Raw genomic sequence first — 24447 nt, 5'->3', positions numbered from 1 at the left:
GAATATAGCCTGTTTGGTCACACTGAGAGTTAATTAACTTTCCCCCACACAATCAGAATTCACCAGGTAGGCATTTTTAGTAGTACAGAGTTGCTGTCTATCTCAGTTTTAGATCCAGCAGACTACAGGCTTCAGCCATGAAAAATCTCAAACAGGCTGGCAGATGATCAGGCCACTAAAAAAAAAGTCTTGTAACAAAAACTGACTCATTAGCCTGATGACACTGAAATAACCTGTGATTTCCTCCAGTGCTAAGTAAGCACTAATTAGCTAATGCATTACCATGGTAACACCTGTGGTAACACCTGACCTTCTGCCATATACAATAATATAGGCTTTGTGTTCTAGCTTAAAATAACCATTTTATATAATTGCACTATAGTATCAGTGATACAGTAAACTCTTTCATAACCAGCAGCCCTGGGAACTGGAGGCTGCTGGATATTCAAGTATTCTGGATAATCGACAGATATACCTAGCAATGCATGACACTAAAGAAAAACAAGAGTCGATATTAAGAAACAAACAAAAATATATGCAGATTACTTTATTTACCAACAACAGTAGTACTGTACACTGTAAACTTATACTGTATTTGCTATATTTAGTGGTATTTACTTCCACTATACTGTACTTATGGAAAATGTAAGTAAAATTTACCTATGGTTAAAATGCCGGTTATTTGAGAGTTCTGGATGATAGAATGCCAGATATGAAAGAGTTTACTGTGTTACATTCTGAAACTATGATATTATTAATATAGACATAACACTACATCACATATGGGTTTCTGCCACAAAATGCCATGGTTTCTGAGCTTTGTAATACAAGTTGAACCTCTCTATTCTGGAACTCTCTCGTCTGGCAAAATCTGTAATCCAACATGATTTTAGTTAGCCGGACAACCATTTATCATCACTGTGGCCAAGTTTCTCACGGTCCCATAAAGTCTGTTTCCAGCCACGAGTCCTAGCTCTCAGCATTCTGGGCTGTAAGTTAGCTGTAATTTATCTCTAAATGTCTTCTATGAGCCCAGTAAGCACTGGAAGTGTTGGTAATGTGCTAGACAATATTGACCTCCCATCATCCAGCACATTCTTTCATCTGGCACCAGTCAAGTCCCGAGGGTGCTGGACAAGAGGGGTTTAACCTGTAGTATCATTGTGAGTCATTGAGTTTTCCTATTTACTACACAGTGGTACAATCTTCATTATCTGAAGAACGCCACTGGCCATTTTACTTTTGCAAATATATAGGAAATTACTCATTTTACAATGTTAAATACAATTGCTCATTACTCTAAGAAGAATGTTAGTAATGTTTTCTTGGCCAAGAGACTTGCCTAGGGCTTGTCTATGCTTTATTGGAGATCAATGCTCCAGAGATCAATCTAGCAGGGATGACTGCTTGTCGATTCTTCTGACCCAGTACTACACAGAGTCGTGTGGAGTCAGGGAAGTCAATGGGAAAGTTTCTCCCATCAACTTCCTGCTATGGAGACACTGAAGAAGTTCAGCTTAAGGTAGGTTGACACCAGCTATGCTGTTCATGTGGCTAGACTTACATATCTTCAGTCAACTTCCTCCCAAAGTGTAGAGCTGCCCTTACTTGAAAGCAGGAGAAACTAGAAACATGTCCCTCATACCCAGTGCAAATCTATCCACTAGGGGCTGCAAGAGGGGGTAGTGAAGATCTGCTTAGGGTAACTGTTGGCTGCTGGAAGTTTTTCTCTGGGAGCTAGTGTAGCCCTGGAATGCCACTGAAGCAGTGAGGGGCCAGTATTTAGACTTTGTTTCTTTTAGAATGTCTATCTATGCAATACAGCTGTCATGGAATCAGCGCAAAGCAGCTATATGCTATACGTACCAAGCACCCACACCATGATCAGCATCTCTGTCCAAGTGAACTGGGTCGTTTTCACCCTAAAAATCTGTTTAGGGTAGTCAGTAACAGTGACGTTCGGGAGGGTTGTGATGCCTTCAAATCTGTCCGAGGCATTAAACACCAGGAGACCCAAGAAAATAATGAAGGACGCTGCATGTGCCACAAATTTCATAAATGGGCTGCGGAGAATTTTTCCAAGCTGTAAAGGCAAAACAAAACCAATCCCTCATGTTAAAAAGGAGATTACAGCATTTCCCTCACATTGCACAGCTCAAAAGCATAAAGAGGCATTTACAGATAATGATGCACTGGAATTAAAGTATCAGAGGGGTAGCTGTGTTAGTCTGGATCTGTAAGAGCAACGAAGGGTCCTGTGGCACCTTGTAGACTAATAGAAAAGTTCTGAGCATGAGCTTTTGTGAGCAAAGACTCACTTCATCAGATGCTGGCCATGGAAATCTGCAAGGCCAGGTATAAATAAGCCAGAGCAAGGCTGGGGGTAACAAGGTTAGCTCAGTCAGGAAGGATGAGGCTTACTACCAGCAGTTGATCTGGAGGTGTGAACACTAAGGGAGGGGAAGCTGCTTATGTATTTAGCCAGCCATTCGCAGTCTTTGTTTAATCCTGAGTTGAGAGTGTCGAATTTGCAGATGAATTGTAGCTCAGCAATTTCTCTTTGGAGTCTGGTTCTGAAATTTCTTTGCTGTAGGATAGCTACTTTTAAGTTTGCTACTGTGTGGCCTGGGAGATTGAAGTGCTCTCCTACGGGTTTTTGTATATTGCCATTTCTGATGTCTGATTTGTGTGCGTTTATTCTTTTACGTAGAGACTGTCCAGTTTGTCCGATGTATATAGCAGAGGGGCATTGCTGGCATATGATGTCATAAATTATACTGGTAGATGTGCAGCTGAATGAACCCACGATGGTGTGGCTGATCTGGTTAGGTCCTGTAATGGTGTTGCTGGTGTAGATATGTGGGCAGAGCTGGCAACGAGGTTTGTTGCATGGATGGGTCACTGAGTTAGAGTGACTGTGGTGTGGTGTATAGTTGCTAGTTAGGATGTGCTTCAGGTTGGCAGGTTTTCTGCGGGCAAGGACTGGTCTGCCTCCCAAGGCCTGTGAAAGTGGGGAATCATTGTCCAACCTGCCAACACTGCACCACAGTCACTCTAACTCAGGGACCCATCCATGCAACAAACCTCGTTGCCAGCTCTGCCCACATATCTACGCCAGCAACACCATTACAGAACCTAAGCAGATCAGCCACACCATCGTGGGTTCATTCAGCTGCACATCTACCAGTATAATTTATGACATCATATGCCAGCAATGCCCCTCTGCTGTATACATCGGACAAACTGGACAGTCTCTACGTAAAAGAATAAATGCACACAAATCAGATATTAGAAATAGCAATATACAAAAGAGAGCACTTCAATCTCCCTGGCCACACGATAGCAAACTTAAAAGTAGCTATCCTGCAGCAAAGAAATTTCAAGACCAGACTCCAAAGAGAAATTGCTGAGCTACAATTCATCTGCAAATTCAACACCCTCAGCTCAGGATTAAACAAAGACTGTGAATGGCTGGCTAAATACAAAAGCAGCTTCCCCTCCCTTGGTGTTCACACCTCCAGATCAACTGCTGGTAGTAAGCCTCATCCTTCCTGACTGAGCTAACCTTGTTATCCCCAGCCTTGCTCTGGCTTATTTATACCTGGCCCTGCAGATTTCCATGACCAGCATCTGATGAAGTGAGTCTTTGCTCACGAAAGTTCATGCTCAAAATTTTTCTGTTAGTCTATAAGGTGCCACAGGACCCTTCGTTGCTGGAATTAAAGTATCCACTACCTGCTTAGGGTTACCTCCTTAAGGGCACTGAGCAGCCATGCAATGGTATTATTCCTAAGAATAGTCTCCAGGCGGTGACCTGCAGGAATGATGGCCTGTCAGTCAGTGTTTTTTAGGCTCTACAATCATACAGAAAACAATGTCTGCAGAGTCATCCACACCATATGAGCATTCACTGCTGTGCAGAGAGGGCCTCTAAATCTAATGTCCATGGAAGTCAAGGGTAAGGTGGATCAAGCCCAGTAAAACTGGGTAACAAAATACCTTCTCTACCAATGGGGAAGATACCCAGTTTCCAGGGCATTATTAATTTACCTGTGATTAATGACTTTATCAAATTCAGCAAATCAGCATATCAAAGCACTATTTATATCATGCCGAAGGAGAAAAAGATTCTTCTTTGGCTGATGTATTCAGAGCACAAAATATCCTGCAGTGGGAGTGGACAGCAGCAGCCTGCCTGCAGGGAAGCTGACCAGGGAAGCAGCATACCTTCAGGGAAGCTGAAGGAAAAGCACTCTGGAGCTACAATTATGACTCAGTTTGGAAAGGAGGAGCATATGACCCCATTAGTGCCACAAGCCAGTATGGTAATTCCTAGAGCAAAGATTTAGAAAAAACATCCCATCTTATTTTTACCTTTTTATCATATTTTAAAAAGTGAAGGAGTGGTGAATCCACCTGATCCTTGGTAAATTAATCCAAAGATCAATTACCTTCACTGGTAAAATTATACATCTTACTTCCAGCCTGAATTTGTCTTCAGCCTGCAGACACTGGGTTGTGTTGCACCATTCTCTGACAGATTCGGGAGTCCATTAACAAATATTTGTTCCCACATAGCTACATATAGAATGTAATCAACTTCCCCCTGAACCTTTTTTTCTAAACTGAATGAATTGAGCTCCTTGAGTCTGTCACTGTAACATGTTTGCTAATCCTTTAATGATTCTCTTGTGGGTCTTCTACGAACTTTATCAATAATCTTCCTGAAGTGTAGGCATCAGCACTTGACACAGTATTGCAGAAGTAATCCCAGCAGAGTTAAAATAACCTACATCCTGCTATTTGAGATTCCCCTGTTTATGCATCCAAGGATCATGTTAACCTTTTTGGGTGCTCACATTCAGCAGTGTCCACTATGACCCACAAATACTTTTCAGAGTTGCTGCTTCCCAGAACAGAGTCCTCCATCCGGCCTATATTCTTTACTCTTAGATGTATGTATTTACAAGTAACCTCATTAAAGCGTGTGTGTTCTTACATCTAGCTTACCAAGTGATCCAAATCACACTAAAACAGTGACTGTATTTTTCATTATTTACCATTCCCCCAATTTTTGTGTCATTTGCAAACTTGTTCAGTACTGGCTATATATTTTCTTTTGAGCCAGCAATAAAAATAAAAAATAGCTTAGGGCCAAGAATAGTATTAATTAGGACACAAGACAAAATGTTATGTGAGATTTTAAAACGTCATCTGATGTTCTGCACTAACAGCAATATTCTTTTGTAAGGAAACAAGCAAATTTAATGAGTGGGGAGATTAGAGTGATTTCCCCATCTCAAGAGACAGGTTTTCCTGAAGTCAGGGGTCAGGTTCAGTGAACTGAGCAGTAAGTATGCACTAAGTTGACATTCACTTCTTGGATACAGGATTTTAATAGTCCCCCTTTGCATTTGACCTTTATAAATTATTTTTATTGAGTTATATATTAAGCAGTTGATCTGTATGTTCAAAACTTTTTTTCACATGATTCAAAAAGGGCCATGAGTTTCTGGCAGTAGGAATTAAAGCTCAGGAAAAAATGTATTTTTCTTCCTTATTAGATATTAAAAAACATAAACACAAGTTTACAGTGACATCAGTCTACCATGCAGCTATAGAGGGTACCTATACAAAACCCCATCAAGGAAAGTGACATTTCAGAAGATAGTCTAAGTAACAATTATGTTATTTCATATAGGTTAATCTGTAAAACAAACAAACCAAAAAACAAACAACAAGGGAAAGGAAAAAAAATCAAATTCTCTTTAAAAATGTGGTATGCAGAATCTTATCACCTCTTAAAAGTGAACTGCAAAGCAAAATATAAACTCGAGTGAAACAGCGGTTTCTGAGCTGGATAGCCCCTCTGAACAAGCTTGTGGATTAGGGTCAGGAAGACATTCAGCCAAGCGGTAAGTTCTAAGTAAACTTAAAAAAAAACTTCTCTTTGAAAAATCCTCTTTTGTTCTGCCTGGTTTATTGAAGATGTATCAAGCTGGTATGGTTGATATCAAACACATCATGCACTGAATGGATTTCAGCAAGCTGCTGGTAGTTGTGTTATGACATCATCAGTGAACCCAGAAACACCAGGATGATTTCACCCAGGGAAAATAAAAACACGCAATGATTTGTTAAAATGTTATCTTCCGATTACCTCTGCAGCACAGAGAACTGCACTTCATTCAATTTTTATTTGCAGTTCACTTTTATAAGCAATCTGACCTAACAATTTAGCAACTGTAGGTATTTCATTTAGGGCTCAATCCTGCACCATTGAAGTCAATGGGAATTTTGCAATTGAATTGTAGGGGAGCAGAATCAGATCCCGAAGATGCCAGCTGAGAGGAACTAATGTAGAACTTTTGGGGGGCCATATAGTAAGCAGTCATTAGCAAAAAAGCACATAGTACTTTGTATAAGTACATAGATGATATCATGGAGAGATTAAGACCCATATGTGTTCATACAAACATACATGTCATGGAGGCTGAGAGAGCTTATTACATATCTTAGTGCTCAAACACAATTTACTTGCACATAGAAAAACCTTACACTGTCTACTTGCTCAATCTTGTCCACTCTTTAAAACAACTTTGGTTCAAAACTGCAGATTGCTAAAAATCTGAATTATCCCTTAAAATTTCAGGTGACAGAAAAGTAACAGTGCAGGACTACATTGCAGATGAAAGTAACTGAGCAGGAACATCTGGACCAACAGGAGGTGTTCAATATGTAATTTATAATAGAGCTGTACCCTGCTACATGGTGCGATCCAGTAACCAATGGCAAGAAGCGGGAGACCCAACGCAACAACCAGCACAACAAGACACTTGATAGCTATGGCCTGTTCCCGTAATCCTGAGAGATTTTCATACCAGATAGTCAACAGCTGTTGCTGACAGTTTGGATGGGCCACAAACTGTAGATAAAAAGAAAGAAAATCAAGATTCAATACATTTTATAATGAAAACGTATACAAACATTATACACAGGATCATCAAAAATATTAATTTAGATCTTAAAAACATGTTTGTGTTCTTTCCTAACATTTTGGTTAGTGTACAAGAAATAGAAAAGAGAAGGAGTAGAGACTGAAATGCTGAGGTGACTGAAAGACCCAAATTTTGCATTTGGCACACGTGAGGAATGCTCATTAAACTTAGCAGAAGCCCCATGTCAAAAAACAAGTCTGGAGCGCTCTCATGTTTTCACAAATTGCTCAATCATGGCAGAGCAAACTTATTCCTACCAAAGGAAGTGTTTCCATGCATCCCAGAACTTACAGATTCAAATCTAATTCCCCTGTTCTCTGCTACTCCCACACACAAAGAATCTATTTTCTTTTTGGACACCTTTTTTGAAAGCATTATGGGCCTTTTTTACCAACTACCCCATTTTAATTTTTAAATGGACTCAAACAAGCAATACAAAGAAGTGAAATTATAACACAAGATTTGGAACATTCCTAGGCTATGTCTGCAGAGCAGCATTATTTTGGAGTCAGCTATTCCAGAAGACATTTTCCAGAAGAGCTTATTTTGAAAAAAATTAGGAAGAAGAGTGCTTTCGAAGATGGGGTTTTATTTATAAAAAACCCCAATGCCACTGCTGTTTTTCTTTCAAAAGACTCTCTTTCAAAAATGTGATTATGCAAATGAAGCGTGAGATATGTAAATTGGTGCTTCATTTGCATTTCTGATTTGCGTCATTTGCATTCTCCTTTCGAAAGGGGACTGTAGTGTAGATGCAGCCCCCATTCAAAAATATCTATTTTAGAATAGGCACTATTCCTCGTAGAATGAGGTTTCCAAAATTCGAAATAATCCGTCTGCTATTTCGAAATTATTCTAAAATAGCAACGTTGCTGTGTATATGCTCACAAAGTTATTTTGAAATAGCGGCTGTTGTTCTGAAATAACTTTGCTGTGTAGACACACCCCTTCTAAGCACCATAAGCTATATTGTAATATGTAATGTTGTGTCACCACGTAGCTATAGTCTCAATAAGACATGGTGCACACTACGTTTCTGACTTCATGACAATATGGAAAGCAATCACAGAACATTTCTAAGAAACCATCCCAATGGAACAGAATTCTGTGGAAAACAAACAAAATTGCATTTTGGATATCTTGTAAAAGTCACTCATGAGCCATGTCTACACTAGCCCCAAACTTCGAAATGGCCACGCAAATGGCCATTTCAAAGTTTACTAATGAAGCGCTGAAATGCATATTCAGTGCTTCATTAGCATGTGGGCAGCTGTGGCGCTTCGAAATTGATGCGGCTCGCTGCCGCGTGGCTCGTCCCAACAGGGCTCTTTTTGAAAGGACCCCGCCTACTTCGAAGTCCCCTTATTCCCATGTAAGGGGAAAAAATGAACAAATGAACAATTAAAAGAAAAAAAGTCCCCTTATTCCCATGTAAGAGGACTTCGAAGTAGGTGGAGTCCTTTCGAAAAGGAGCCCCGTCGGGATGAGCCGCGCGGCGGCGAGCCGCATCAATTTCGAAGCACCGCGGCCGCCCGCATGCTAATGAAGCGCTGAATATGCATTTCAGTGCTTCATTAGTAAACTTCGAAATGGCCATTTGAATGGCCACTTCGAAGTTTGGGGCTAGTGTAGACATAGCCATGATCTGTGATGCTAACACACCTCTCAGTTTACTGTATTACACGCTTTGTTATCACTTAGTCTAAACTATACAAGAGATATTGTTTCCTCTGTTCTTACAGAAGTTCACGACCCCAGCAATATCTTTGCTGAAAGATACTGTGAAATGGCATCGTTTGATGGTTTTCCACATATGATTCTTTCTCTTTTACTATTTTAAAAACTAAAGATTCTTGCACAGACAGATTGTTATAATTAGCCAGTTTTATGCTATAATTATATTTATTTATTAATTTATTAGTTTTTACTGAGCTATTAGCATCATGACAACACCTTACAGAGGCTCAGATGAGATCTGAGCAGTGTATGTTTTAACTAAAAATACTAAAATTTGTTGTTCTTTTTAGGTACAGTAAGAACATTTTATTTTGAACAAATTTCTCACATGGGAAGTTTCTTTTATTTTCGATGAGCACTGTACATTTTTTATTTGTTCATTTAAAAAATAGTGACCTGATATTCACAGGTGCTGAATGTAACACTACTCCCATTAATTCTCAAGCTTTAAAATTGGGCCACCTGCTCACTTGCCTGAATAATAAATTTATATGGCAACTTCTAGGAACTCAGATGTGCACATTTGGGATGAGAATTGCAAATCCTTCTGTGCTGGCCTAAGTTCCATTGAGGTGAATGGCAAAACTCCCAAGCCATTTCTAAGGCTGCGTCTACGCTGCGAGATAAATTCGAATTTAAGGCAGTTAGCTTGATATTAAAACCTCACTGTCTTCACTACAAATACCATTAGCTTGATTTAGGGTGCACTAATATCGATATCACAATATTGTTGGAACTGGGTGGGTGTAGTGTGAAGTTCAAATTTAAAAGTTCGAGTAAAGGTCGGTGTGGAAGCACCATGTCTTTGAATTGGATTCACTAGCCTTCTGAGGTGTCCTGCATGTATCCCACAATGCCTCACAGTGCTCCATTCTGTCCACTTCCATCAACACTGCTCTTCAGGTGTGCAGGAATCAGGTAATGGGAAGCCTGTGTATTTGAGTTTGGCACCAGGAAGCCCATGGCTGTGGGGTCATGCTTGTGTGAGAGGCTGACAAACTTCCCACGCATAACCGTTCTTTCCCATGCATAACCACATCACATGGCTAGCTCCCAACCCAATAAAGGGACATGCCTGCTGCTCAGTGCGAACCATGCTGCCAGGCAGCACCATGTACTGGCCTGCACGCAATGAGAGCTCCAAGGGCAGGAAAGAGTTTTGGGGTTTGCTGCCACCCAGGGGCAGTCTCCCCTGATGGCTAGGATTTTCGAGGTCTTGCTGCCACCGGGGGAACCTCTTCAACTGGCTCTGCAGCCACAGACCCCACATTTCCCCATGCAAAATATATGTTCAGGCGCTTGCTGCTGCTGGGGAGAAGTTCTCCCCCAGCGGCTAAGACTTGTGGGGCTTTGCAGATGTTGTGGGAACCCCTTCAACTGGCTGTGCAGACAAAGACCCTAGACAAACCGCCCCCCCTAAATATACATTCAGGGGCTTGGTGCCACGGGGGAGAAGTCTTTCTTGGCAGCCTGGATATTCAGGGACTTGCTGCCGCCACGGGGAGTCTCTCCCAGCAGTTAAGATTTTCAGGGGCAGGGGAATATTTCAACCTGCTCTGCAGCCTCAGACCACAGACCTCCCCACCAAAAATATTTTGGGGCCTTGCTGCCTATTTCAGATACCTGCTGCTTTTTTGCAACATCTTTGATATTTCAGTTATAAAACCTTTTTCCTAACTTTTCTATCTTCTTTCTTCATGCTTTGGCCCCCCCAAAAACACAGAGAGCAGTGCCAGTTGAGAACACAGGGCCAGCTGAGATTCCTATTTCTGTTATAAGTTCAGTGTAACAAATTTTACTGCCATTACATTTTGGAAAGACAATGTAGCAGGAAGCCCAAAATCTTCTTCCTAACCTTTCCTATGCTCTTTCTTTATGTTTTGCCCCCATCCCCACCCCCACCCCCAAAAAGCAAAAGGAATAGTGGGTGGAGGGCCAGGTGAGAAGACTATAGACATCTTGCTGCTCACTGCAGACACCTGCTGCTTTTTGTAAATTTGTTGTTAATTCAGTTATAGCTTTATATGGAGATATACCTGTGTCATAGAACTGTAAGGGACCTCGAGTCCAGTCCCTTGCACCAACAGCATCACCATGCTGAACAGTTTTTAAGATCTGTTTGTACCTGATTTATACACAGCCCTCTCAAGGATTGAACTCACAACCCGGGGTTTAGCAGGCTGTCTCTCCCACTAGCTATAAAAAGCAATTCACTACCAGAAGGAAGAGATTTCAGTTAATCTGGCAATCTTTGTTGATGCCATGCCCTACTTTTCCTTCCTTCCTCCTGAAAAAATGGCCATTTGCTTTCCACGGGAGGCGAATGAGGACAATGCAATGTGGGAAGATGACATCACATACCCACCACCACTTGCAGGGCATTTTTTTTCCCATGCTGCATCTGCAAAAATATCCTGAGTGCTACGGGGCTGAGGGAACTGTGGGATAGGTTCCCACAATGCTGTGCTGCAACAGTTGATGTTTGGCAATTGAATGTGGCAGCAATAAGCCAAATTTGTAGGGTTCCTCTGGGAAGGTGAGGATACTCAAATTCAAATTTATAAAACCCAGCATTATAAAATCAATTTTAATAAATTCAGATTTATCTCATAGTGTAGACATAGCCGGAGTGCTTTTTAAAAATTCTGCACTTACACTTTAGACTCTAAAATGGCAAAAGGTCAGGCAAAGGTATATACCGTACAAGTGAAGTGATTAGTCTGCTAAAAGCAGACAGAAATGCTATCAAGTTGACTGTAAGAACTTGCTTCTCTTAGCTAGCTATTAATTACCACTGTTATTAATAAATACACACTGTCTGGCCATTTCTACACAGGCCACTTTCTTCGAAAATGGCATGGTAATACACAGCCCAAAATATGCTAGTGAGGCGTGGATGCAAATTCCCCGTGCCTCATTAGCATACAGTCATGTGATTTAGAGTCTGGAAGACTGTTCTTCCAGACTCCAAAACGGCGTTTAGAAGCGCTACCCCGGGGGAGCTTCCAGAAGGAAGTCCTTCTTCTGGAGGTCCCTTCTTCCCAAAAATTTTTGGGAAGAAGGGGCCTCCGGAAGAAGGACTTCCTTCTAGAAGACCCCCCCAGGGGCCGCACTTCTACATGCCATTTTGGAGTCCAGAAGAACGGTCTTCTGGACTCCAAATCACATGACCATATGCTAATACGGCATGGGGAATTTGCATCCGTGCCTCATTAGCATATTTTGGGCCGTGTATTACCATGCCACTTCCGAAGAAAGTGGCCTGTGTAGAAACGGCCTCTATGTCTACTCTACAAAAATAACTGTGAAGTTGCTTACTTCGAAGCTGAGCGTCTACACACACCCTCCTTCAAAGTTAAACTCCAGGAATGGAGTAAGGGCTTCGAAGTTGGGCTCCCTAGTTCGAAGTTAACTTTGAAGTAAGGGAAAATGTGTGTAGACTCTCTGCTGGCTACTTCGATGTAGTACTTAACTTCGAAGTTAGTTCCTAGTGTAGATGCACCCTATCAAAACTGAGTTGCTTGTCGGATGCTGTCCTTCATGCAAGTTTTATTGTCTTAAGTCATGGGAAATAAAATTTGAAGAAAGCTTTAGCTCCAAAATTGAGACATTCTATGGGATCTGTCTCCTGGGGCTTGTCTACGCTATACCCCTCCGTCGAAGAGGGCATGTTCACGAGCCCGAGCAGTGAATAGCCATGAGATGCAGCACTGCATATGCAGCACCTCATTAGCATAATTCTCACTGCACAAACTTCAAAGTTGCTGACTCTGAAGCACTGGCAAGCCATGTAGCCATGGGCACTTCAAAGTACTGTTTATTATTTATGCACATCAATAATAGTACATCATAATACAAATCTTCATATAAAATACTTAAGTGCCTAACTTATGGTTATTACCTTAATTACGTGGGAAAATATGAAATGTACCAAATTAATAGGATTGTGCACGATAATTTGTATATTTTCTAAGGACAGGTATTTTTTTCCAAAGACCAGTATTGGGCTGCGGACCACACTTCAGGAAACATTTCTTTAGTCTATTAAAATCTGTTTTGTTTGGCTATTGTTTGAAAGTGAGTTTGTGTAGCCAGGTTTTTAAAACTTTAATTTTGTATTTCCACATTACTGTGAAGTTGTGCAGGAAGACAGCCAAGTTGTGAGAGAATGGGGTGAAGTTGAGCCCAAGACAAAGCAGGCTCAGCACAAAAGTCTGAGTATCCTCATTGCTCTAACACTGATTCCTTTTCTCACTCTGTGCTAGTCTGACTTTTAACTTCAGTTTCTCTCTTTGTAAAATGAACAGCAGAGCTACAGTTACACTACACTGCAATCTGTCAATAGATGTCACTGTTGGAAGAGATTTCCCGACAAAACTGTTGACAGAGTGTGGACACACACAAAAGACAGTCGGAAGAGTGCTCCTATCTGTTGACAGCCTGGCCATTCTCTCAACAAAACAGCCAACCAGAGGCACATCAGACAGGGCTGCCAATTGTCCTGGACACCCTGTTTGTCAACAGAAGGCCCCCCCAGAGTGTCCACGCAGCTTTTCTGTCAACGGAACCTGTCAACTAAAGGTGTTCTTCCTTGTCTGGGCAAGGCAGAAGGTTGTCAGTGGAAGTGCCGACTTTCGTCTACATAGTGTCAACAAAACGCATTTTGTGTGTGGACTTTCAACCTGTTTTGTTGACAAAACTGGGGTTTTGTCAGATAAACTCGCTAGTGTAACTGTAGCCCATTTGTCTGCCTCACATGGTGCTATGAAGATCAGTCCTGTCTGATGTCACTTACTTTAAAGATAAGTACAGTGTAACAGCAAAGTAAACTTTTTTTGTAATATTTATAGCCGAACTTGCCAGTACTTGTCTTACAAAGTGAGCACACTTTTAAATATTTTTATGATGGTTCAGTGTGTCTCAGTTTGCTCCATATTTTACATTGCTACTCAGTTCCAAGAAAAGGCTTACATTTGATCACAGGGCGGAGACACACGTGTGTTGTTACCTCCCTTCCTGGATGACATGAACAGAGTCATTAAGAAACTGCCCCAGACCATCCCAGATTAAAGAAATAATGCAAGCTCCAATGTGTTCTGGACTGACACTCTCAGCAGGGAAGAAAGGACTGGGATGTGTGAGGTAGGCAGGATAAGTGTGGTTGCTGGAAGAAATTTGAGCTCTCTCCCACATGGGGACTGATTAAAGAGGAAGTCAGAGAGACTGACTGAAACTGGAGCTCACCGCAGCTTAGCCGGTAAATTGTGTCTTGACCATAATGGACTATACTGTAACCTTTATTTCTCTACGCTAACCTAAGGACTTCCTATGTTATATTTCACTTCACTAATAAATCCTACTCTGTTCTGAAAATACCGTTTGAATGTTTCTATAATACCGGCTTGGATGCCATAGTCCCTGGAGGGTATACAAGTCTCTATCAGGAGCCTCTTCTCAGTTGGACTTCCTGGGCAGAGTTCACTGTATGAAGTAAGAGTGCTGCAGCCCAGCAGTTCTCGCGTGGAGGTGGTGAGGCTGTATGGCCTATCCTGGAAGAAGAGTAAGGTCCCCTGGAGTCTGGCACACTAAAGGGGCTCCTCTAAAAGACTGTACAAAAGCTGGGGCATAGCACAGATCCTGATGATCTGTCAGAACTCATCACTAATTAGAAAATTATAGGAGTCTTCACAATTTTTTAAAATCTTTCTGATGACATCACATAAGGCTCCTGTACAAAGGCTTGCTAATTCTCCATGTAGCTCAAACAGATTGTCTCTGATGAAATTTTAGTTTGAACTGAGTTTCTCAAACTTAAGCATTGCAGTAGTAAGCCTCTTCCACTCTTACATCTTGGAGCAAAGGCCATTAACGATCATTCACCAGCACCCCTGGTCTTGGACAGTCTTTTCCAGTTCTAAGCAGGTGTATCCCATTTTTTTAGTGTCTGCCTTCACATCGCTATGCAGGTTGTTTCTTGAGTGTCCTCTTTTCCTTCTGGGTTCCAACTTAAGGCTTGCCTTGTGAAGTTGGTGGTTGGTTTACTGAGGGTATGTTCAATCCATTGCCATCTTCTCTTCCTGGTTTCTTCTTCAGCAGGAAGTTGGTGAGTCAGTTGCCATAGGTCTTGGCTGTTGACAGTGTATGGCCAGTGGATTGGGAGGGTTTTATGGAAGCAGTTATTGAAAAATGTCTGGATTTTTTTGAAAATCATCTTCGGGTTTTTTTTCACATTTCTGCTCCATATAGTAGGACTGTTTTGACATTGGAGATGAATAATCTGATCTTAGTCTGAGTTCTGACCTGCTTAGAATTCCAGATGTTTTTCATGAGAAGAAAAGCTGTTCCTAATGATCCACTTTATTATTCTTTATTCTCTGTTGAGACCATAAAGTACCATTCATGATTGCTTGCCAACTCTCTTGCAAGCTAACTTCCACTTAATGTCAAATCTCATTTAAAAATGCTTATAGGAAGTACAAGAGGGCAGGCTTCTTAACAAAAATTAAATCAAGAGGCAGGTAATGAAGACAAGGAAATCCCTCGTCTTTTAAGGAGAAAAAAATGTTAATCTGATGCAGTGGCTTTAAACAAGGAAGTGATCTTCACCCTGTAATCTACTTTACTAAAAAGCAAATTCTCTAAATATGCTAGTGACTCATGCTCCAAGCAAATCACATATTAAAGCATTTTCTGCACACAGTGGATAAAAAGCTAAAAGTTATTAAGATAAAAATATGGAGATATATCTTTCCCATAGAATTGGAGAGGTCATTGAGTCCAGTCCCCAAGCACACTCCCCGTGAGATTTTTTTAAAAATCTATTCACCCCAGATTCATAAATGCCACCCCCCGCAAGGATTGAGATCTTAATGTACATCTGAACTCTTAACTAGCCATCACCATTTAGAAAAGCAAAAGTCAACCTGACTCAATTAGCAACCTGGCCTATTTTGAAAAAATAAATACATAAATATTATTTGTAATTCAGCTTGTTTTGAGTTCTAATTTTCTTGTGCTCTTTCCTTTTGCAAGAATGAGCACAACCCTTTGCACACATAGTTCCACTGTTCACTTGCCGGGTGCAGATCCAGAAGCTGGGGCACCCAGAAGGAAGCAACATGTTCACCTTAGGCAGCAGAGAGAGACTAAAGTCAACAGGTTACATCTAGTTCCAAAACGATATATATTCTAACCCTAAAATATATTGGGAGGAGGGGAAGTAGTACATTTCCCACCCCAAATGTCTGAGGGATTGGGAAGTAACAGCTCCTCTCCTCTAATAGATACTAAAGTAGTGAGGTGTTGGGATCCTGGTCATGGAAAATGAAGTCCCTCCGGCTCAAGCACATTTCTAGTATTCCTCCATGCCCAACTATAGCCACTCATCAGGCTTGGGTGCTAATGCTCTGGCAGCATTTTGACATTGAGAGGAAAACTGCCCATGTTATCTAGCTTTTTCACAGACACAAGAGAGGACCAAAGGGGAAAGAGAGCATTGTCAGTGGTTATGCAAGTTCCCTTTAAGAAACAGCTCAAAGGGCTGCAAAGAGGAGATTAGAGGCGAATTTGACCACTGACAGCTGCATTATCTTCCTTTCCCCTTTACTCTCTTTTATACAGGGTTTTAAACCATGTCCATCACCATAGTATCTGACCACTTTTCAGTACTGCATTAAGCAACATGACTACACATCTGTCACTTGTTGTTTGTTCTCTCATCCTCTACCCAGGGAAGCATATACAGTGGAGTGTCTTATTTAGGTAGGGGTTTGGAGGATTTTTGTTTTGTTATAAAAATACACATTGCCACATATTTATGTTAAAGAAGGCTAGGTCAAAAATGTGCCTTGCCCTTGGAATGGAAGGTGGTCGGGCTTGTGAGGATCCTTAGAACTTGAAGGATTTCATCCCACACTTCCAAAGGGGCCTCCAAATAAAGCCTGGCTCCCACACAGACAAGCTTTTACTGGAGAAGGCTTTGTTTTGCCAGAGAAGAATAGCTATTGAGCAGTCTTCTTTCTAGCACTTTTAAACATCATGGGCCCAGCTCATAAGGCACCATGAAAATAAGGATTCCTCACCAAATCTTGTCACTTCTCATATAACAGCTCTGAAACCCACTGGATTCACTCCCAAAATTTTGATTCATGCTTTGGTCATTTCTAACTTCAGCACTACATGACTAGAAAGACAAGCTCATATAACAAAGCACTGAAAAGACAGCAGATACCAAAGAATTTTCAGTCTCTACCAAACTCCCCAATACTTTTAGAACATGTACATCTTGGTTGGATTTGATCTAGGAGAGGGCTTCCTGTTTCCATAATTAAAACTGTTTCAAGAAATGTGAATGTGAAAACAGCAATATTTTTGTCATGGTAATTTTATCCTGTCTTTACACCCAACCGTCAGGATCAGTCATCCACTAAATAAAATATAGGGGTCACTATATTTCTTTTGTATGCGTTGTTAGGATAATATATTTATTAATTATTGTCTGTGCTGGCCTAGTGGGATCTTGGAGAAAGAATAACATAACTATATATGGAAAATTTTCTTAACGTAATAATGAACTGATAAAACCAAGTGGGCGAGGTAATCTCTTTTACTCTTAGAAGAGCTCAAAAATTTTTCTCTCTCACCAATAGAAGTTTGTCCAGTAAAAAAACATTATCATGTCCACCTGTGTTCTCTAATATTTTGAGACTAACACAGCTACAACTACATGGTGTACAATGAACCAATAAACAGCTAACTAATAGGTTGCATTTGTATTTATGTCTGTAAAGAATATATTTCACAGAACAAAAAAGTATTTTATGACAAAAAATTCTTTACCACTGATATCCACGGTAGATATATTATGCTTTGTGAGTATTTACAAATACATAAGAATAAACTATGGACTGAATAAACTAACTGATTAACTGACAATAAAATCATAGTGAATATGTACAGTATTGAACTCACTCTGATTTATTTAAATGAAAGATGCACCGTAAGTCACACAGAAATTTTCTCCATAAGGCTGCTTGGTTATAGTGACACATTTGCAGATGAGCTGTTTGGTGCTCATATGGTACTTTCAAACATATGATAAAGAAACAGAATCACTATTGAAATCTGTTTCCTTTCTCTCTCTCTCTCAGAGCAGTGAAATTAAGTTTCTCCTTTAAAAAAATGAGCACAAAGCTATACTGGTAGATAGCTGCAAGACTTTCCAAGCAGGTCATGATATAATTTATTTGCTCAATTCCAATTAGCAAATTAGCAAGTAAATAGAACATTAAAAACCCCTAGCAAAATAGCCATTTATGATAACATGAAAGAAATCCTGTTATGGCTACAGCCTTCACTTTTGATTATGTGCTATCACAGGGATTGGCAAGAAGCTGTATTAAGTAAGTGAAATCCAGGCTGCATTAAAATCTTCACGGCCTTTTACCCACTGTACTTTGTGTAAATACATAATCTTTTTGGCACATGATATTTCTGTCATTAAAAATAGATGGCCAAATTCTTGGATGGTAAACACAGACATAGCTGCACTGCAGGTTTTTTGTATGTTTGTTAGCTTACACCTGCTGCAGATCTGGCCCACATATTTTGTCTTAAGACAATTTACTGTCAGTCCATTAATACATGCAGAATATGATACCACGTAGTCACATACAACATTGAGGGAAAGTGCTGCTTGCACAGTTACCTTTTTTACTTCATATTTAATGGCTAGTTTGACCCGACTCAATGAAGCTCGGTGTCTCTGAGTTTCAACTGGCTCAGCATCCAAATCCCCATTTAGAATAGCTTCTACTTCTTCAGAGTCTCGGCAGAGATCGAGGACACCAACCACAAAGTCCTTGCATTGCATAGACAGCTTGCGATAGTCATTCTGAAAAGGAAGAATTTAGAGATAATAGCCATTAACCCACACAATCGATATGCTCAGCAGATGACAGTAAGGTAATACAGACAAATGAATGAAAGCTTATTAGTATCATCTTTAAATCACTCTTTACACCTTGCTGATCTTCAAGTACTTTACAAATGTATTTTACAATATATTATAAATTTAAATCACTATTTGGGCTACAGCATCATATTTCTGTTCCTTGATGCTGATAATCCTTGTTCTCACATTTCATTTTTCTCTATTTCCCTTCCCTCACCTATCATTTCCCCACCATTTGCTAGAGCCTCCCAGACTGACATATTTGTAAATTCCTTCTCCTGCACTCCCTAGGTACCTTATCCTTCCTTTCCTCTCCCTGTCTCCTATGCATCTCCTGCATACCTCTAACATAAACTGGTCCCTTCAAAAATTATCTACCTTCTTAATCCCCACCTGTTTCCTCTCATTTGTTCATTTTCCACCAGTTTCCTCACCCACTGTCAGTAATTGCTCTGTCTTTATTACCTTCCACAAGTGTTTAAAACTATTCAGTAGCTGTTCCCCCTTCCTAAAAGAATATTCTCTGGATTCAGAAATTCTATTAAAAGCCCCCCAAGTACTGGGAATTAATACTGTGCCACTGAACTGGTTTTAAATGTAGTTTAACACAATTTAATTATGGTTTGCCTGGACAGTGTTGTTTAGAACTGAGCTGTAACCCAGTGGTTCTCAAACTCCAATTAAGGACCAGCGTTCTCTCTAAGCTGTGTTCTTGGGTGTCCGCCCAGGAGAGATTCAGATGCTCCCCCGCTGATTAGTGGAATCCCTACAACTGGCAGGAGCCGGCAGCATGTATTGCTGCTGGTGACGCACATCTGCACATGCCTTGGTGCACATAACAAAATTTATTCCTCTTGTGAATGGAAAAAATTAATGGGGATATTGGTGAGGACCCCAAAAATGGGTCATCATGATCTCACTTTAATAGGGGTCACCAGGGCTGGCTTAGAATTGCTGAAGCCCAGGACCAGAACTGAAGTCCAAGCACCACTACCACAGGCCAAAGTTGAACACAGAGGGGGTTCCGCCTTGGTCAACAGAGCTCAGATTATAGTCCCTATGCCTTAGGTTGAAGCCTTTTTGCTTTGGCTTTCCCCACCCAGGCCAGTGGGGCTCACACGTTGGTTCAAGCTTTAGTCACTCTTCCTAGGGTCATGTAATAATTTTTGTTGTCAGAAGGCAGTCACGGTACAATGAAGTTTGAGAGCTACTGCTCTAACCTATGTACCAAAGCAGACCTTTGCCTCCATCCTCACAACATAGATGAGGTCTCAGAGACTACAGCCACACAGCCAAGTTATTTCGAGATAACAGATGTTGTTTCAAAATAACTTTGCTGTCATCTACACTATACACATGCTGTTTCAAAATAAATTCAAACTAATGGGTGCATTATTTCAAAATCAGTAAACATTGCAGGAAGAATAGCACCTATTTTGAAATAACTATTTCAAAAAAGGCGCTGTGAAGATGAATTGTGCAGGATGATGGGAAAAGACTAAAAGGCTCTAGGATGTGTAGGCTATAAGGATATAAGGAACCTCTTGGGACCCAGAATTCTTGCAACCCTTAATGTAGAGTTTTTCCTGAGTAAGTGCCACAGCGGTTGGAGTAAGGGCCATAGAGCCCATGTGAATTTTGTGCAGAATCCAGCGCCTAATGAGAAAATGTTTGCTTTGGCATTATACTCTGTCAGCAGTGCCAGACATTTCTGCAGCACTAACTTATGCTCTGTTATCTCATAACCACACATAGGTTTTCTCAGCATTAAAGCTTTCCTTTTGACTAGTTCTGTTTCGCTTCTGTTATCTAGCAATATCCTGTCCAGAAGGATACATTCCTTTTTTTTTTTGTTCAAATGAAACTTCATTCTCTCCTTTCTTACCCATTTCTCCCCACACACTCTAAACCTATTTGGATTTCTTCTCAGTCCTCCATTGTGTTTGTAGTAAATTACAGCTGGCTGCAATCTGCAAAGATTAATGAGTCTTTTCTCCTCCTCATCATGATGTATGAAGATGTTAATTAAACAAAGGGATACTTAACATTGACCCTGCAGGAACCCATTAAAAATGTTGCTGCAACTAGATGTAATGTTATTTATACAACCACTCACTGTTTACGTCATTCCCTGATCCAGCTTTTTTTAATGCAGTGCTGTCTCAACCATATAGTAGTTTTTCTGTGAGTGTATCTTCTGAGGTGTTACAAGGAACTGCACATCAAGAAGCAGCACCACTGCGTAATATTTATCACTGGCTAATCATGAATTATCTCATGGAGATGCTCAGATATACAAATTAATCAGTGCACAGTGACACTAAAACAAGTCAAAAAGAGAATAAAAGGGACTGTGTATGTGAACATTTTAACCGATGGGCAAATACATTCCTAAAAAATGAATTTAAAGTGATTGGCCAAAGGTAAAACAACCACCACAAAATAAGTAGAAAACATCATTCAAAATGAGCATGAATAAAAAATAGAAACAAAATCATTGCTGTGCCAAAGAAAAATATAATTTTGCTGCTTGATGCTCAGATTATATCACCCCCATGGAGAGCACTTGAGTAATTACAACTATTATCTGTTACCATGAATGTTTTCCATCCATTGCAGATTTAATAATACTCAAACTGGAACTCCTATAGCTCTTGACACATAGTAGTTGTACAAGTACATTCATTTCAAGCAAAACTGCTTTTTTAAGTTTACCCAAAGAGTATTCAAATGATCAAGAACCAAAAGGAACAATACAAATCTAACAACTATAACTCAAAAGGTCAAATACAGGCAGTAATGTCAAGCATCTGATGAAATTACAAGTAAAGTCAACTTTAAAAAAAGAGGCAAACAAAAAAGAACACTTACTTTGAATTCTTTTTCAATGTTGGCCAACTTGGCAAGCTCATTACTGAGTTCTAGGGCTGTGAGAACTGGGTCTTCGCTGGAAAGGGATAGGTAAGCAGGACTAGCCAAGCCTTTGTAGGCATTTATCCTTGACCTGGAATGACTAAAAGAATCATGCTTTTGCTTTTCAGTGCAGTCATTACATTTGCAGAAATAGTCGTGAGGTCTTTCTATCCTCGCTCCTTTCATTAGCAACATGTGCACAACCTCATATTTTTGACAATGGGCAGCTAAAATGATGGGGGTGATATCTGGAGAAAAGCGGGTGCCATCTTCGTCATAAGAGTAAAAATCATCATCCTGGAGCTCCTGCTCGCAGGGGCTCAGAGTCAGTCGCTTACTTGCTGCAAAACCGGGATGATTCAAAATTGCTTCCACTATCCGGATGTACCCCTTGCTGATTGCGAGCAGCAGTGCATCTCCAATTCGTGCCAAGTTCTCCTTCTTCAGCAGAAGTTCTGTCACTTCCAAATGCTCATTCCCTACAGCCAGCTGCAAGGCGTTTTGGCCCATATAGTCAACACAGTTGACATTTAGCGTTTTTGACTCCTCCAGCATTTTGCGCACCACAGGAATGTTCCCATACTCAGCTGCATCCAGAAAACGCTCTTCTTCAGCAGTGAGGCTTGTGCCCCTGTTGTTGAACATGAATGCAGGGCCTCTAATAGCTTGCCGCCTTCCCTTTTCCCTCATCATAGTCAGACGTCTCAGAGATGGGCTTCCTTCAGCGGATCTAATAAGCAGAAAAGATAAAATAATTGCAGACTATGTGGCAGATAACAGGCAACATGCTACAAGAGACCAGTGGAAGGCAAATATATTGGGAGCTGGGTCAGTGCCATTTTGTTCCCCATCTAAGCTCACAAAGTGCAGTCCAGCAGCCAAGACATACAGCTGGGGCTCATTAAGAGTCAGGCTGCAGCAAAAAAGAAAAAAGGCTAATCAGACACCTGCTGTCAGTTATGACCTCCTGGCTCGCTATAGAAGGTTTCCCCCCCCAGGCAGAGAGGGAAGAAGGAGATGAGGAGTGGACCAGGAAAAGAAGCCATAAGATGGAAGAGAGAAGGGGTTCAGCCAGGTATGGGGGAGGGTGCTAGGCTAGAGGGAAGTGGTGGAAGAAGTGGCCCAGGGACAGGCAGCTGTGTTTGGGACACGGGAAAAGCCCCAGCAGCTGCCGCCCATCTAGGCTTCCTGAGCCAGAGCCCAGAGTAGTGGACAGGCCTGGGCTCCCTGCATTCTTCCGCTGGAGAGCCGCCCTAGTTGAAGGACAGGGGTGTCAGAACTTTCTGAAAGGATTTGCACCCTCCTCTTCAGACTTGCCTCTGATGAGAATGGTTCAGTAAACGGAGACCCTTGCCTCTGGAAAGACCCAAGGTAGTGGAAGGGCCACTGTGAGTCTCCGAGGCACACAATAAAATTCCACCAAGAAGTGCAGGACCCCTAGGGAGCCAACAAGGGACTTGTCACAACTATTATAGCAGTCATTTTCTTGTCAGATTCTTCGCCAGTGGCTGCAGTCATTGATGATTTTCTCTTTTGTCTAGCACCAGGTGCTCACCTGTCTGCCTGTGTCTCCCTCTGTCCTGGCCCTTCAACCTTTACCTTGGCACAGAAAAGGCTTCTTGATAGAGAAGGGGATCACAGACCCTTATACTGTCTCTTGCTTACAACTGCAATGTGTTCACTGATTCATTTCCTATAGGTCCGCTTCTCCCTAAAGACCATGGTAAAATCTTTTTATGTACAAGAACATTTTCTTTCAAAAATATCTTCAAACCACATTCAATAGGTACACATAGGAAACATCAAGTCCTGTATCCTCCACATAACAGTGGTACAGATCTGATGGTTTAAAGGAAAGCAAAATGCAAACAAACCATACGGTACCTTGCACCATGTACAATGATGTAAGTAGGAAAAACTTGCCTTCTTAAACCTATCTAGTGATCTCTGCATATAAACTTACAAGACTGGTTACACATTTTTATGTACACCAATACCAGTGTTTGGCTAACTTCTAAGGACTGTGCTCAGCCCTTACTAATTTCAATCTTTGAGTTTTGCCCATGGAAAGACTAAGTATGGCAGCTATTAATGACGTACAGATCTATTAACAGAAAATAATTTCCCCCACTGTAAGCCTTGTTTTCATTATAGGTGGGGATGGCAGCACCCTCTGCTATAAAGGTTGCCTGACACTTCCCATTATAAGACTGTGGCTATGCCTACACTACAAGCTAAAATCGATTCTATTAAAATCAATTTCTGAACACTGGGTTTTATCAATTCGATTTTGAGCATCCTCACATTCCCACATGCTCCCCACAAAATCAACTTATTACTTCCACACACAAGTAGTTTAAATTGACTGCTGCAGCAGTGGATTGTGGGAACCTATCCCACAGTTCCCTGAGCCCCGTAGCATTCTGGCTATTTTCACTGCTGCAGAATATGAAAAAAACTCCCCGCAAGTGGATGTGTGTCTCCAATGACATCTTCCCACATTTCATTTCCTACATTTCATTTCCCTGCCATGTTCAACAAATGTCCCTTTTTCCAGGCGGGGTCTGGCTTGCCTGTATAAGAGATGTGCTTTTTATAACTGAGGGGAGGAGAGGGGCAGTAAAGCACTAGGGAATGGTTAGAAAAAAGATTTTGGGTTTCCCAACCAACAGGTTTTCAAAACAGGATGCAAAAGCCCTGGATCTTTGCAGGCTTGGATCTGGATTTAGACCTCCTGGTAAAGAAGATACTCAGATCAATAATTTTGTTTCAAAGGCCCTAGATCCAGCCTGGGGCACCAAGAGGCAGGTCCTCCCCGGACTGGGCAAAATGCGCAGACTTTCCTGG

At 41.1% G+C, this 24447-nt stretch overlaps 1 protein-coding gene across 3 annotated transcripts in view; it reads right to left on the bottom strand.

Annotated features, from left to right (window-relative positions):
* Positions 1-24447, bottom strand: part of TRPC3 (transient receptor potential cation channel subfamily C member 3) — a 63680-nt gene that overhangs the window by 27056 nt on the left and 12177 nt on the right. For all 3 annotated transcript variants that reach the window (XM_074991947.1, XM_074991948.1, XM_074991949.1), the window contains 4 exons: positions 21559-22330; positions 18442-18627; positions 6761-6925; positions 1867-2083 (listed from right to left, as the gene is read on the bottom strand). In XM_074991947.1, coding sequence (XP_074848048.1) covers positions 1867-2083; positions 6761-6925; positions 18442-18627; positions 21559-22330 — 1340 coding nt within the window. The remainder of the gene's footprint in view (positions 1-1866; positions 2084-6760; positions 6926-18441; positions 18628-21558; positions 22331-24447) is intronic.

Source organism: Carettochelys insculpta, chromosome 4, assembly GCF_033958435.1.
Source record: "Carettochelys insculpta isolate YL-2023 chromosome 4, ASM3395843v1, whole genome shotgun sequence".
In the NCBI taxonomy this organism is placed as follows: Eukaryota; Metazoa; Chordata; order Testudines; family Carettochelyidae; genus Carettochelys; species Carettochelys insculpta.
This window is presented reverse-complemented; position numbering and strand designations above follow the sequence as displayed.